At 43.8% G+C, this 13993-nt stretch overlaps 2 protein-coding genes across 12 annotated transcripts in view; one reads left to right on the forward strand and one right to left on the reverse strand.

Moving 5' to 3' along the window:
• mapk8a (mitogen-activated protein kinase 8a) overlaps positions 1-12299 on the reverse strand; it is a gene marked incomplete at its 5' end in the record, with an annotated part of 14780 nt that extends 2481 nt beyond the window's left edge. For 2 of the 7 annotated variants that reach the window (XM_084375573.1, XM_084375577.1), the window contains 11 exons: positions 1138-1215; positions 3169-3232; positions 3367-3491; positions 3602-3784; positions 4658-4729; positions 4940-5105; positions 6488-6626; positions 6717-6775; positions 6857-6986; positions 7206-7372; positions 12217-12299. In XM_084375573.1, coding sequence (XP_084231699.1) covers positions 1138-1215; positions 3169-3232; positions 3367-3491; positions 3602-3784; positions 4658-4729; positions 4940-5105; positions 6488-6626; positions 6717-6775; positions 6857-6986; positions 7206-7372; positions 12217-12252 — 1219 coding nt within the window. Of the gene's footprint in view, positions 1-1137; positions 1216-3168; positions 3233-3366; positions 3492-3601; positions 3785-4202; positions 4275-4657; positions 4730-4939; positions 5106-6487; positions 6627-6716; positions 6776-6856; positions 6987-7205; positions 7373-7915; positions 8003-9121; positions 9255-9380; positions 9584-12216 lie in introns of those variants that run through there. The other 5 variants (XM_084375574.1, XM_084375575.1, XM_084375576.1 and 2 more) reach the window with 5 other exon arrangements.
• A 23-nt stretch (positions 12300-12322) lies between these two features.
• Positions 12323-13993, forward strand: part of ptpn20 (protein tyrosine phosphatase non-receptor type 20) — a 28234-nt gene continuing 26563 nt past the window's right edge. For 4 of the 5 annotated variants that reach the window (XM_084375564.1, XM_084375566.1, XM_084375568.1 and 1 more), the window contains exon 1: positions 12678-12759. The gene's annotated coding sequence lies outside the window, so the exon portion shown is untranslated. Of the gene's footprint in view, positions 12395-12677; positions 12760-13993 lie in introns of those variants that run through there. The other variant, XM_084375565.1, reaches the window with a different exon arrangement.

Genomic DNA, 13993 nt, shown 5'->3' on the forward strand with positions numbered 1-13993 from the left:
AGTACAGTGCAACACTTGTGTGTTTCTTCTGTTTCTTATAACTAGCACACGGCTGCTGGTCTGCGTCTGCAGGATGAGTCATGTCTGTGTCTCACTGCTTTTTCGGCAATAGGACTCTTGAAATATTATCACTTGATTCTCAAATTATCTTGACTTAATTTTTTAATTATTGAAATTTTATTCTGGAAATATTCTGACTTCATTTTTGAAAAATATTACGCACAATACAATACAACTTAATTCAGGAAATATTATCACTTTATTCTGGAAATATTAACACAATAAATACTAGTATACACCGATCAGGCCTAACATTATGACCACCTGCCTAATATTGTGAAGGTTCCCCTTGTGCAGCCAAAACAGCTCTGACCTGTCAAGACATGGACTTAAGACCTCTGAGGGTGTCCTGTGGTGTCTGGCACCAGGGCGTTTTATAGTGGATCCTCTGGGTCCTGTATGTTGGGGGGTGGGGCCTCCATGGATCAGACCTGCTCCAGCACGTCTTACAGATGCTCGATCAGATTGGGATCTGGGGAATTTGGAGGCCCGGTCAACACCTTGGGCCCTTTATTGTGTTTTCCTCGAGCTGTTCCTGAGCAGTGTTTGCGGTGTGTCAGGGCACACTGTCCTGCTGGGGGGCCACTGCCATCAGGTAGTGTTGTTGTGATGAGGGGGTGTACTTGGTCCACCACAGTGTTTGGATGGGTGGTGCGTGTCAAGTGGCATTCACATGAATGCCAGCACCCAAGGTTTCCCAGCAGAACATCGCATTGTGATGGGATGATCAATGTTATTCACGTCACCTGTCAGTGGTTTTAATGTTGTGGCTGATCGGTGTATAATACACTGCTGTACTTCACATTAAAATATTGAACTGCTGTTGAAAAATGTTTCTATGTAACCAAGAAGTATAAAAACATCTCAACCCAGATTTAACCTACATGTCCAGGTTAAACCTGCAAATCACCAAAAATAATTCTAACTGGGTTGTGCGTTTATATACTTAGTATTCAGTGAACTTCATATTGAGTAAAACGCATTTTTTCATTATTCAACCATAATAGAGTCTTCTGTAACACTGTTATTCATCCTGTCCACCTCGTCTCATCTCACAAAGTTATAATGATTACTCACCTAAAGGAGGGGGCTGGCCTCTTATCACTCCATTTTTTTTCCACTCCTCCCATTCACTCACTTCCTTATAAATAAGCCCTGCAAGTGAAAGAACAGGAGAAACTTAGCGGGGCATGCATGTATCACAGTGTGTGATGTACTTGTTCTTTACAGTCGGAGCGTAGTGCATACTGTACAGTCCAGACAGCATCATGTTTCTAAATTGGACGGGCTGTGCTGGTGTGACCCTCCTAAAAAATGAGTGAGGGGTCATTATCACCTGGCAGGGGGTCAGGATGAGCTCATCCTGCTGCTACACTGAAAGTGATATTTACTCACAATCTCAAACCCTCCCGTGCTCCACAGAATCAGGTTCCCCACAGTGGAAAACACTAACTGGGAGGCTTTACAGGGGATTTCAAGTCACGTAATGCACTCTCTGGCAGCTACAGTGGAGATACAGACCTCCTTGGGAAACAATGTGTGTGACTGCATGTCTACACATTCACTGGCTGTCCCACTGGATTTCTTTACACATGGTTTATTTCTGGGATTTACATGGACAGAGAGTAATCGTGTCACCACTGATGAACTAATCATAGAATCCGACCAGCTGACCCATTTCTATATTGTAAATACGTCTTATTTGCACAAAATTGGATGTATTAACTATAGCAGATAGCTTATATATCACAGATGTTTTGCCAAAATCTCCAGCTGGTTTGTTCGTCAATTTAAATCCAAAATTCAGCTATCTGACTTATTATATACTGACTTACTATATGACTACTGAACCTGTAACTCGCAGATTCTTAGTGTCTTAAAGAGGTAAAACAATGCTCTTCTCCAACTAAACTTCTAAATAAATGTAATTTGAAGGGTAATCAGCATTAAAGTGTGTTTACAGGTCTTGCATATGTGGAAAAGGCAGTATCAAGGCTTGTGTGGCTCCAGAGGAAGCTGCATGTAATCTGATAAACTGCCTCTGGTGACGTCGCTCAGTAGCTAAGCTGCATTGTGGGTAATGTAGCCACCAGGTCTTTGTTAAAAACAAATAATCCAAAGTGATGCAACAGAACCAGAGATATCACCTTTTTTATTCCACGCATTCTTCATTTAAAAACCTCGTGGCTACATTACCCACAGTGCAACTGAGCCACTGAGTGACATCACTGATGGCAGATTATCAGATTACATGCAGCTTCAAGAATATAGCAAGAATATAGTACAACGTTTCAACATTTAATAGCTCGACTGGATATCTGTTACTGACATCTGCAATGATTTTTTGCCTAGTTGAACTCTAATTTTCTATATCTATTAGGGCTGGGCGACACAATAATACTGAATATTTTTAGGCTACATTGGAATATATATCTCAATAATTTGAGATATATACCATGATTAAGCACTCCATTAATAATAGGACTGGGCCACAAAATCAAACATCATGATATGTTTGACCAAATATCGTAACAGTTATGTAGGGATGACTATTAGTACTTCTGATGAATAATCATCAGTAATATGGATCTGATGACTGAGTGGGAGGTTTCAGAACATGTAGAACAGTCTGGTAAATTTAGAAAATTACATCACGTTACTGGAACACTGTGTTCATAACCAGGAAAAGACCAGAACACACTTGTCACAGTACAACAATATCCAAAATCTAAGACGATGCGTAGTCTCACACCTCAGTAACAATAGAATTTCGATATATCACCCAGCCCTAATATCTGTGGTTACATTTTGACTTCTGAGATTCAAACTACTAATGCCATTCATCTGCATTACAGATATCAACAGTTCAGTTGCAAATATCCACAGTATGAAATTGTAACTACAACTAGTCAAAATGACATAGTTAATATCTGTAATCTTAATTCCAGATAATCAAATTTAAATAAACAGTCAAAACAAATCACTATAAGGAAATCCAACCGAGCACTGTGGTTAACTCCTGTGCTGCATCAGGGGCCAGTGGGTAAATAATACACTTAAACAGCCGGTCAAAAGTGAAGTATTGAGTGTAGTGTAATGCTATCTAACCTTTCCACTCCTCCACGGTATGCTCCCTCTCATCCAGCTGTTTCTCCAGGATCTTAGGCGGGGGCTGAGAAAGAGAAAATGGCTTAAACGGCACATTGGCGCAACGAGAACGAAGCCAACTTTCCACTTCAAGCGATGTAATTAAAATCTCATGTGACCCATTTCAGGATCATGCGGTCCGATCGGCGATCCACTTACCGCTTCCACTTCAGCCGGGTCGTACCAAACATTAATGTAGGGGTGCTGCAGGGCCTCGTCTACGGAGATGCGCTTGGAGGCATCGATCACTAGCATCTTGGATAAGAGATCTCTGGCTTGGCTCGCTGAAGGGGGAAACGACAGATAGATAAGATACGGATAAGATGCTTGTCTTCAAATGTGGTCGAAGACTTCTTTATGATTTATGGTCATGCAAAAAAAAAAAAACCACTACCTTTCAGTTTGTTGTGGTCAGAGTCGGCAGGGAAGAGCACGTCTGGGAAGAGTTTCTCAAAGCTGTATCCAGCGTAGCGTGGCCTGTTTTCTACGTACGTCCTTACCGACTGGTTCAGCTTCATGAGAAAGTCCTGAGATGGAGTGCCTAGCTGCTCGATCACCTTGTTCCACTGGTCGATGTCTGAAGTGTGAACGTTAAGGGAACAGGCAACACACACATTCTTCACTCTCACACGCACACTGTAACACACCATAAGGGCATCGTGACATTTACCTTTCCTTGAGGTGCACACACCAACAGCTCTATTTATGTAGTCTACACACACACACACCTACATCACATGATCTGACATGATGCAGCCACTCAGTCACTCTGCTATAACTACAGCACACACTCTCTCAGCAGCTACTGCCCTTTAACATCTGAGTTTTCACAATAGGTGGGTGCAGCAGAGCAATGAGGGAGGCCGTGTTTGTCGGGTGGAAAAGTTGACAATGGATAGCAGAGTGACAGGGGGAAACTCCTCGGGGTGGTGTCGGACCTCCTCACACAGAATGAAGTGATGACACAGTGATCAATCAATGACGGGGAAGGATACGATCAGTGCCGGGGAACAACACACTTCCCCTGATCATCTCGGCCACTATGCAGCCCACTGACCACACATCCACTGCAGGTGGAGGTTGAGATGATGGGGAGGTGGACATGCAAACAAAATGGTGAAAGAACAAACAGAACAAAAATGAGAAGGATGCAAACAGAATGACAGAGGCGTGATGATGAGTGGAAATGAAAATGGAGAACGTGCAGCGTCAGCCGGATATATGAGAAAGAAGCGAAGCGGTTAAAGTGAAAACTGACATGTGGGCGAAAAATTCACAGCCCGTAGCTGCCAGAAAGCTTCAAACAAGACACTGCCCCGAGGCCTGGCACAAAATGATGTACTCTAGTCAGAAATTGACCAGGGAAAAAATCTGACAGACTGCACAGCATGAAGCACAAAGACTGTTAATATTCAAAATGTGAAGAAGCATTAATAGGACCCAAGGATACAGTCCCTTCCTGGGAAGAGGATTTTATGGCGCACCATTTCCGCCAGTATGCAGCCCACAGACCATATGTCCACTAGTGGAGTGGAGCACGGTAAACAAAAGCCAATAAGAGGTGAGAGGAACGCACAACAGGTTAGATACAAGCAGGATGCTAGTTAGTGAGCAATAAATCTCCATTATGTACAGAAGCACCATGCAAGTCACAAATGTTTTTTATGCATCAAAAATCATCAAGGGTTTTACACCGCAGACTGACGGATACGGTACATAGATTATCACTAACCATTGGCTTGGTAGCCCATGCCCAGGATAACCTCTGGCGCTCTGTAGTAGCGTGTAACAACATACGGGGTCATCAGCAGGCCTGTGGCAGCCGTCCGAGCCAAGCCGAAGTCCAAAATCTTCAGCGTGCAATCTGATTTGACGACTATGTTGCTGGGCTTGAGGTCCTACAGAGGAACACACACAGCAAAATGCCACTTTTTAGATGCTTTGTCGATTGACTGCTAAGGTGCTGACGTCGCTTTAGTGATTTATTGATCAAGTAAGAGAAGTGTCGTGAGGAAACATCTTCCACCACCATTTTGAGACTAACTGGACCCCCGACATCAGAACATCCCGACCAGTCCTGTTGTAATATAAAGGTTATTCATGGTTTGTTTATGTGGTCACGGTGTCGTCTTAATGCGTCATGGCTAAAAATCCAGCTGATAGACTGCAGGTTCCGCCTCCTGCTGCAGCTGTTTTCTGAAGATGACTTTCGTCTGTGCCATGTTTTCTCTGCAGCGCAAATCGCTTACCGAGATGTTTTGCTTGTTAGTAGCAAATGCATTGTTAAGTTCACAGTTTCAAGATGAATCAAGCAGTGGGACTTTACAATATTGATTCTGTTTTTTTCTGAGATCGGCTGCTTCTTCATTCTAACTAGAAAACATGTTTTATTGGAGATGTAACATTTCTTTACTGATTTAACATTGTCAGAATTGTATGTGTTGTGTACGGAAGCCAAGACTAGCCGTAATGCAACTGTTTTTGTCTTTTTAATGCCATTATCATGAGATCACAAGTTACTTATTTCGTTGTCTTAAGATCATGTCTCATTGTCACGAGAAAATGACTTCATATGAGCCACGACATAAACACACTGCTCTGTGGGGGGGGTTTGGATTTTCAAAGCAAACCATATGAACTTGAGCTTCTGCTGTTTGTTGTGGGAATGTTCTCCCTGTTGATCTCATATGAGGGTTTTATCATGACTAACACAACAACAGAGATTGTTTTCTCGAGATAATGACCTTTGAAAAACAAAAACCATGCAAGCACGGCCGTTCTCCACTTTCTTTAGTGGTGAGACACACACCTGACTGCATGTTTCTGATGCTGATGCAGTTCTCCCTTTATGTTGGTCTTCCTTTTCATTATGAGGTGCAGTTGTACATTACTATGCATGAATACATTCTGCAGCTGCTTATTATTGATCCATATGGGGAGAGTTGTACATTCACCAGCTCTACTCGATACGCAGGGCAGAGGTCCGTATCAGACAAAGCAGCTGGAAATCCAGTGTTTTGTTCAAAGAAATTTTATTAAGCATTCTTGCTTTTACCATCAAAGAATTACACAAATGGAGATATTTTCCAGTGATGTTTCAACAGAAACCCTAAATTGAATTTTGTTACTCTATAAAAGGACTATATTCATCATCCCCTGGTGCACCGTTTGACCGTTTGCCCTTACACTTCAGTGTCAAGTGTCACAGCAGGTTTAACTGTTCCTCTTCGGGACACTGGCCTGGCATCAGTCTGTGTGGTGACGGCCAGCTGATGCTTACCCTGTGAATGATGCCAGCAGCATGGAGGTGTTTGATACCGCACAACATCTGATAGAGCAGATAGGACAGCCTCTCGTGGTCCAGCTCCATCTGAATGACCTGGCACAGGTTGGCATCCATCAGCTCCATCACCAAGTAACTGACGGAGCAGAAAACGGTTTTAATAAACGATGCGTACGGTACCGTGTGCTCCAAAATGACAAGAAACACTTCACATCTCGTTACTTACACATCCTGGAAGTCTTCTAATGATTTTTGTGGCGTAAATACATTTAATAGGCCGATGATCTGTGGGTACAAAGGGACACGTTTAGGCACACAGATGACTGAACAACTTTTGCCATTAGAGGCGTATGTTTGCATACTTACATTTTTGTGATTGACACATTTCATTAGCACTAGCTCTCTGAACGCCCTCTTGGCATGGGTTTGATTTTGAAACGGCCGACTCAGCTTCTTGATGGCGACATTTCGTTCAAGGATTTGGTCATAAGCAGAGCTGTGGAGCAAAGTCATTTCAGAATAAGGTCACAAAGGCAGCACAATAGGTAGTAAACGTCACAGGATATGGGTGTGTCGCTAAAGAAATCTACAGTTTATATGTATTTATATTTTAATTAATTGACATTAAAGACATTGTTCTCATGAACGTCCTGGTGGAAACAGTGACCCATGTTTCACCAGATAGCTGTTGACTGAATATGGACACAACACTCACCAGACGATCCCCTGTGCTCCCGAGCCGATGGGTCTGAGATTCTGGTACCGCTTCAGTACTGTGAACGTTGAATCCCCAACATCTAGGCTGTAGAACTCTCTTTCTCTCTTGTTTTTGTTCATGGTGAAATCCTCGATCACTGTTCTCTGTGCATCCAAAAATGTCCTCTGCACACACACAAAGACATGCGTTTAAGTTTTTTCTAGCGCCAGTAAGACACCACAATAGCTGCTGAGCAGAAAAGCCAAAAATTAGAATGTCAAATGGAAAAGAAAAATCCTCTGCTCAGGAGAAGAAAGATTAGGAGGGAAGGAGGAAAGACACTGCTGAATTTCACACTTGAGGCAAGCACTGCGGTTCCTTATCTCTGCAACTCAGCAAACACACCAGGATGGAAGATTTGATATCATCAGCAGTGGTGGCAGAACAGCAGGCCACAGGGAGGTCTACTCCATCATACGAAACATGACTCTCTGAGTGACTCTGTCACACTGGAAAACCAAGCCCGGTGATAATTCCTGCGAGTTTGGAGCCCAGCCCAGGACTCCAGCCCAGTTCTACAAGCAGGTCTTCCACAGGCACATGTTAACTGGGTCAAATTGCACCATGAGGGCTGTGAGCCCAGATAACACACAGCGCAGAGATGCCAATTTGTTCACAAGACGACTCCGAGCATGTTTCAGTTTGCGTTTAAATCTAAAAAAGGACACGGTGACTTCCTTTTGCGTTTCTTCAGCTCTTATATAAGCGACGTAATCGCCCTCCCCGCTCCTCCACTCTCCCGACACACAGTCCATATGAGGGATGTAATTGCCAGAATAAAATGAGTCAGCTCTCCTTCTGTTGCTCCAACGTCACAAAGACGCACATAACATCCACCTCCCTCACAACGTGAAAATAGACGTGCCGCCTCTTTCTAGATTTCAGACAGGAAGGCAATTACGCTTGAATGGGTTATGAGGGCTTGAATGGCTGTCGCTGGTATGTACAGTTACATTTTATCTTGTAATAATGGCTCTCCGTTAAGAAAATTAAGGTCAGGTCAGTGCAGGGAGGGACTCTGGATGTTAACATTGCTGTTCCTGCTGTGAATTAATCGTATCGATGCTCACAAGCGCTCGCTGCATCGACACGTTCCCCTGAAAAAGCACTTACACACTGATAGATTGCAGTTGCAGCTTGTAGAAAGGAATGCAGCAGCCACATCAGTAGTCTGCAGGTCTGCACCTCACGGATGGATGCATTTGAAGGCAGGGACGGCTGTTGTACATCTAGAAAACACAGCAGGGTCATTCCTGGAGTGCACTGCCTTCTAATGACTCTGTTTTCTCTAAACAAGCTGCTGCAGCCTAATGATTTAATGAAGGGCTTCCAGAGCACACACTTAGAAGACAATTAAAGACTCTGGCGAAGGCGGCTGGAGATCTGTGTGACTGTTTGACCACATATTAACACAACATTACGTGACGTGGTGCAGCCCGGCTGTCTAGTACACACGCATTAACAGCCTAATATGAATGCCATCTCGTGTCTCCCAAACAAATCTCAGCCATACACATTTGTATTATAATCTGAAATACCTTCTGTCACTTATAATCCTCCCATGTGCCCAATCCAAAGATAAAACAGCCCTGTTCCCTCCAATCCGCACATGCAAACTGCGAGCAGGGCGGAGAAAGACACAGAAACAGAGGACCCTGCTCCAGATTACAGCAGAGTCCTGAGTGGAGGACCACCATCGACCCGTTATTCATGTCTATCGGCTGTCAGCGTGTTAACCTTGGCCACACGACCCCTCGTCTTGTCTTGTCTCGTAGGCGCAGAGTAAATGACCGCAGCTGCACCGGAGAGGAAGCCGTGCATGCCCAAAAACGCCGTCCGAGACATGAATGCAGTGATAATAACGACACCCATACCGTGATATGCCGGGGCCTGGTGGTGAACACAGTGCGCAGTCGGCGGCGGAGCTGGCCCTGCGTGTGCGGAACGCCTCGCACGGCCGGGAAACGAGTGTCTCTGGCGGGGGGAGAGCGAGCGAAGCCGCGGCGCGACAAAAACAACAAGCGCCTCGGCGAGAAGCAAAGCAAGCGTGCACATACAGCGACACACGACCCTCCCCCCACGGCCAAACAATAAGCACGTCTGAGGAGCGAGAGGTGCGAACCCTCATCTTACCTCTGTCGGTGAATCACAACTATCGATCCCCCCCTTGCGGTCCGATCGCCGGTGAAATGCTCCGGAGCAGCCCGACGATACGTTAATGCCGCCGGTGAAGGATGATTTATTCCGTTGTGCGGCTTAAAAATACATGACCTCACCAAATTCACTTGCCTACGTTTCCATCTGGCTGCTACTGACAGGCCGGGACGCGCAGTGCGCACGGGGCATGCGTCCCAGCAGCGCGTCACTCATCCACAGGGACACACCCACCGCCTCCTCCATCCATCCTGCCTTCCTTCCGCCTGAGCTGTCTATCTCTCTATCTCTCTATCTATCTATCTATCTATCTTGAAGAACTAAAAAACACAAACTTGTGGCCCACTTCCGTTTAAAACATGCTAAATGACTTGTTATGTAAAATGTAGTAACTGTATTGTACAGGGCTGACATGCACCCCACATATTATATATATAACTGGTCTTTTTACTGTCCAGCAGCATTACACAAGGTCTCTTCAGTGGTATTTCCAGTAATGAGGGGTGAAAGATGAGGCTGCATATTGACCAGCTGCTTTATGTTTCTTAAAAATGTATTCTTCTGGTGAGTGCAGCGCCAGGCTGCATACTTTACGGATCATTGGCCTCCAGAGCATTTGTTTGTTTGTTTTTTCCTGTAACTGAAACATAATGGATTGGAAGCTGATGCCCATGTTTCACCCCGCAAAGTGTCCCTGCTGCAGAATCCTTCACAGAGGTAAATGGAAGGACAGAAAGGGCATTTAGTGGAGCACAGGCACCTGGATACGAGCCAAACAGTCGAGCATTCTGATGCATTTTAGATTTTTTTTTAATGTAAACAAAGGGTAGTCTTAGAATCGCAACCTATTCTTTTTATATGAAGACAAAAGAGAGCTAGATCTGAGTTAATAATGATTTCTGAAGCGCTTTCTGACATCATCTACTAAAGTACTTCCAGTTTTGTTGCTTAATACTTCTGCTCCACTACAATTCAGAGGCAAATGCTCTTCTTTTTACAGCTCTATTTATCTAACAACTTGAGTTAATTTGCAGATTCAGATTCATGATATAAAACATGATTAAATGATCTATTACAGGTTCAGTAAGATAAGATTTGATTGATCCATGGGGGAATATTCACAAGCTACCCAGTAGTATAAATGACCTTTTACTAGCTGCAACATTAAAGTCATGTACATAAATATCTATCAATATTTATAATTAAATGAAATAATGTTTGTTGCATTCTGAAATAGGCCATTCCTCATTATCACTACTAGTAGTATTTAAGTAGGCCTACATTTGGAAGCTAATAGAGATTTTTTAACTGGATTTTTGAATATCACTGAAACCACCACTGAGCATCTTACTGCATAATTACTGTACATGTTTTCTGTAAACTGGTAAATCCACAAGTCGTAAAGTTAGAGTTAAGACTGTGAAGATGGACTGGTGAGTAGGTGAGTCTCCGTGTTCGGTGTGACAACGTTTAATGTCCGTGACAACTTCTGTTGTCTCATTTAGCTGCTTATTAGCAACCGCCATTTTTAAGACACATAGGTGCTTTATAATTCAACTGTGGGACATTAAATGATGTATTTTATGTCGTGGAACAAAACTTGTAACTATCTTACAGTATTTTGGGCATTTAACTGAAAACCAATTACAAAAAACTCATTGACTTTGAGACGAGGGAACCAGATGAACATAGATGCTAACCGATGTGTGTGTGTGTTAGGACTACAACCTCCACCACTCTACACTTTCTACTTTCACTTAAACACACAGTATGTAATTTCTGTTTCTGGAGGTCTCTCAATTGAAACAGAACATAAGAAGTAAGCAACGCTGCATCATGGGAGTTGTTGTCTTCATTGTTAAACATCCGCCTTTTGCAGACGAAAATCTATCCAATGTAACTCAGGCAGAAATGTTCACAGACAGACAAGGTAATGTGTAGGAGTTTATTCCTCTCGTCATGTTTAGTGTCGTCTACTGGCTGGCTCCCCTTCAGTAAAATTACATATTCCTCTGAAGTTAGCTTGAAATACTCTTTTTATTACACAAATGTAGTTCTTTTTCAAACCTTTTAATACAGAAATGTTACATATTATATCTTTAAGTATTTATTATTTAAATTTGAATGCATGACTTTCACTTTCACTTGTATTTCTATTATATTACTACTTAAAAAAGATCTGAGTACCTCTTCCACCACTGTATGACAGTTTCCTTACAGTAGATACAGCAGATACATGTGAACAATATTGACTGGACTGTAAATACCATTAACATTAATGTAATTCCAGCTGCTCAGTCAGTGCATTAGTCACTTATGGAGGGTAAACAGTGATGCTGCAGTGGCCACACACACGTATTAATAAACCGAGGGCTAGTATTTGCATGATCAGTGTCATCAGGGCTACATCCTCTGTAAGCCCTCAGAGCTGCTCTCCTGTCCATATTAAACTGTGCTATCATGTGTGGACTATGACATGCTGCACGGGCTCTGCAGAAACCCACAGCATAGTAGCGAGGGTACATCTGGAGTTCACCCAGCAGCTCCCACACGCTACAACGGCGCAGCCATGCTCTGGACTGAAGGCATGTGACTGAATAAGGACATTAGGTAAAATTACGTTAAGTTAGCGCTGAGTAGTTTGGATTCTCCCTGCACCCACCTGACAGCCCTGGATGCTTGTTATTTATCCTTGTCCCTGCGCAGATAGCCCGGGGCCTGCAGAGGCAAGCTGCGCGCACTACACCGGCATGGATACACGTCCCGGCGGCACCGACTCCCGCAGCAAGCGCACAAGGCTACTACGGTTTCTTACCCCTTGCTCGAAGAGAGCCCGCAGTGTTATGATCATCGTTGGGGAGCAGCCCGACAGCAGCAGCAGCAGCAGGCTACAGTCCGCTCGTCTGGCCGAGGTCGTTCGTCCTTCCCAGGCTTCTCTGTAGCGCACCGACCGCCGGGGGATCCACCGCACCTTTGGGCGTCAGACGGATTAGGTAAATCGGTGTAACTTAGCTGATCTCACGCCACCCGCTATTGGTGGCTCTGACCTGTCGCTGTCAAACCGCGAGGCTAATCCAATTATGTGTTTAAAGGCGAGCAGCTAAGAATAGCGCCAATTACAGTCAAAAGTTTCACATCTACAGCGTGGTGCCGCCGGCGACAGGGCAAATGAATGGGGCACCATGCATGTATAGTTAATGTCATTGATGAATTACCTGGCGGAGAGGAGCAGCCTTTTTACCAAGAGGACGTCAAAGCAGCAGTGCGATGATCACAAGGATTATTTTGGATCCGCGGTGGGAGCAGCGAAGATAAGACACAGGATCAGTCCGCTCACATAGGCTACATATGGTACCAGGTAATGTTTCCATCATCTTCCTCCTTCCCACAGTGCTCTGATTGACAGGCTGCTGAACAGAAGAGGGTGATTGTGTTCATTATTCACAGATTTTCATGTGTGGTTTCACTCCAGCTCGCCACACTCACAAGCCTGTGCTGAGATTTACCTTTAAGGGTTATAAAATGCATAGTAAAGCCTTCATCTCCAGGCCTGTGTCGACAGAAATCATCTTGGTGGAATTTGTTGTTGCCAGATGCTGCTAATGCTGGAGCTAATCAGACTCTGATCATGTCCTTACCATCATACTTTGTTTTCATGCTGTGTGAGTGTATTGTCACTGTGCTGTATAGAGAGGAAATAGGCTGTGAGAGACCTAGATCCTGAAGAGGCATGTTGTCCCAAATTCCCAGGAATACAGAGCAGCCTCTCCTCCGTCTGTGTCCACATCATGTGGCTGTCTGCTAAATGGATCAGTAAGGTAGTTTTGTCTGTAACAGGATAATAAGACGGGTTGTTGACTGCTTCATTTCAATCATGGCAGGTTCTGCGTTTTAGTCCAAATGAGAGGATGAAGATGGTTTAACTCCCAGTGAGCCAAGGAGACAGGAATGTGTATGCAGGGGCAACTGGTGTGTAACACAGACATGCATCAGCATCAGAAGATACTGGAAAGCGTGAGTTCTTGTTGCATGAGAGATCTTTGAAATGAGTTTCGTAATGCAATTGATTATGAAGTTTGTGAAGGTTGTGATTTGAGGAATGCAGATGCTGTAACAGAAAGTTTGATGTTGGTGGTGAGAGGAATCACGAGAAGCCCGACTCGATCAATTCAATAAACACAATCCAAATGTAAAGGTCAGAGCTACGGATCGACCGATATGTTGTTGTTTTTTCAGGGGCGATATGGATACTGATGATTGGAAATCAAGGAGACCGATAACTGATATCTGGAACCGATATACATTTACAATAAAACAAAAAAATTCTTGTCAAAATGTAGGATAACCAGTGATGGAATGAAACAGTTACTCAAGTACATCGGAGTTGAAGTAGTACATTTTAAAATGATTTTATTTTATCGGTAATCGGACACGAAAAACACTGATACCGATCATCGGAAAACTGCTGAATACTGGCCTCGATAATCCGTCTATCCCTCGTCAAGCCATGCTCTTATATGCACAACAAAGTTTATGCACATTTTGCCCAGATATCACCACATGACAGTGTGTAGTCGATATAACCAGGTTTC

The sequence above is a fragment of the Pagrus pagrus genome (assembly GCF_965226575.1).
Source record: "Pagrus pagrus genome assembly, chromosome: 15".
Taxonomy (NCBI): domain Eukaryota; kingdom Metazoa; phylum Chordata; class Actinopteri; order Spariformes; family Sparidae; genus Pagrus; species Pagrus pagrus.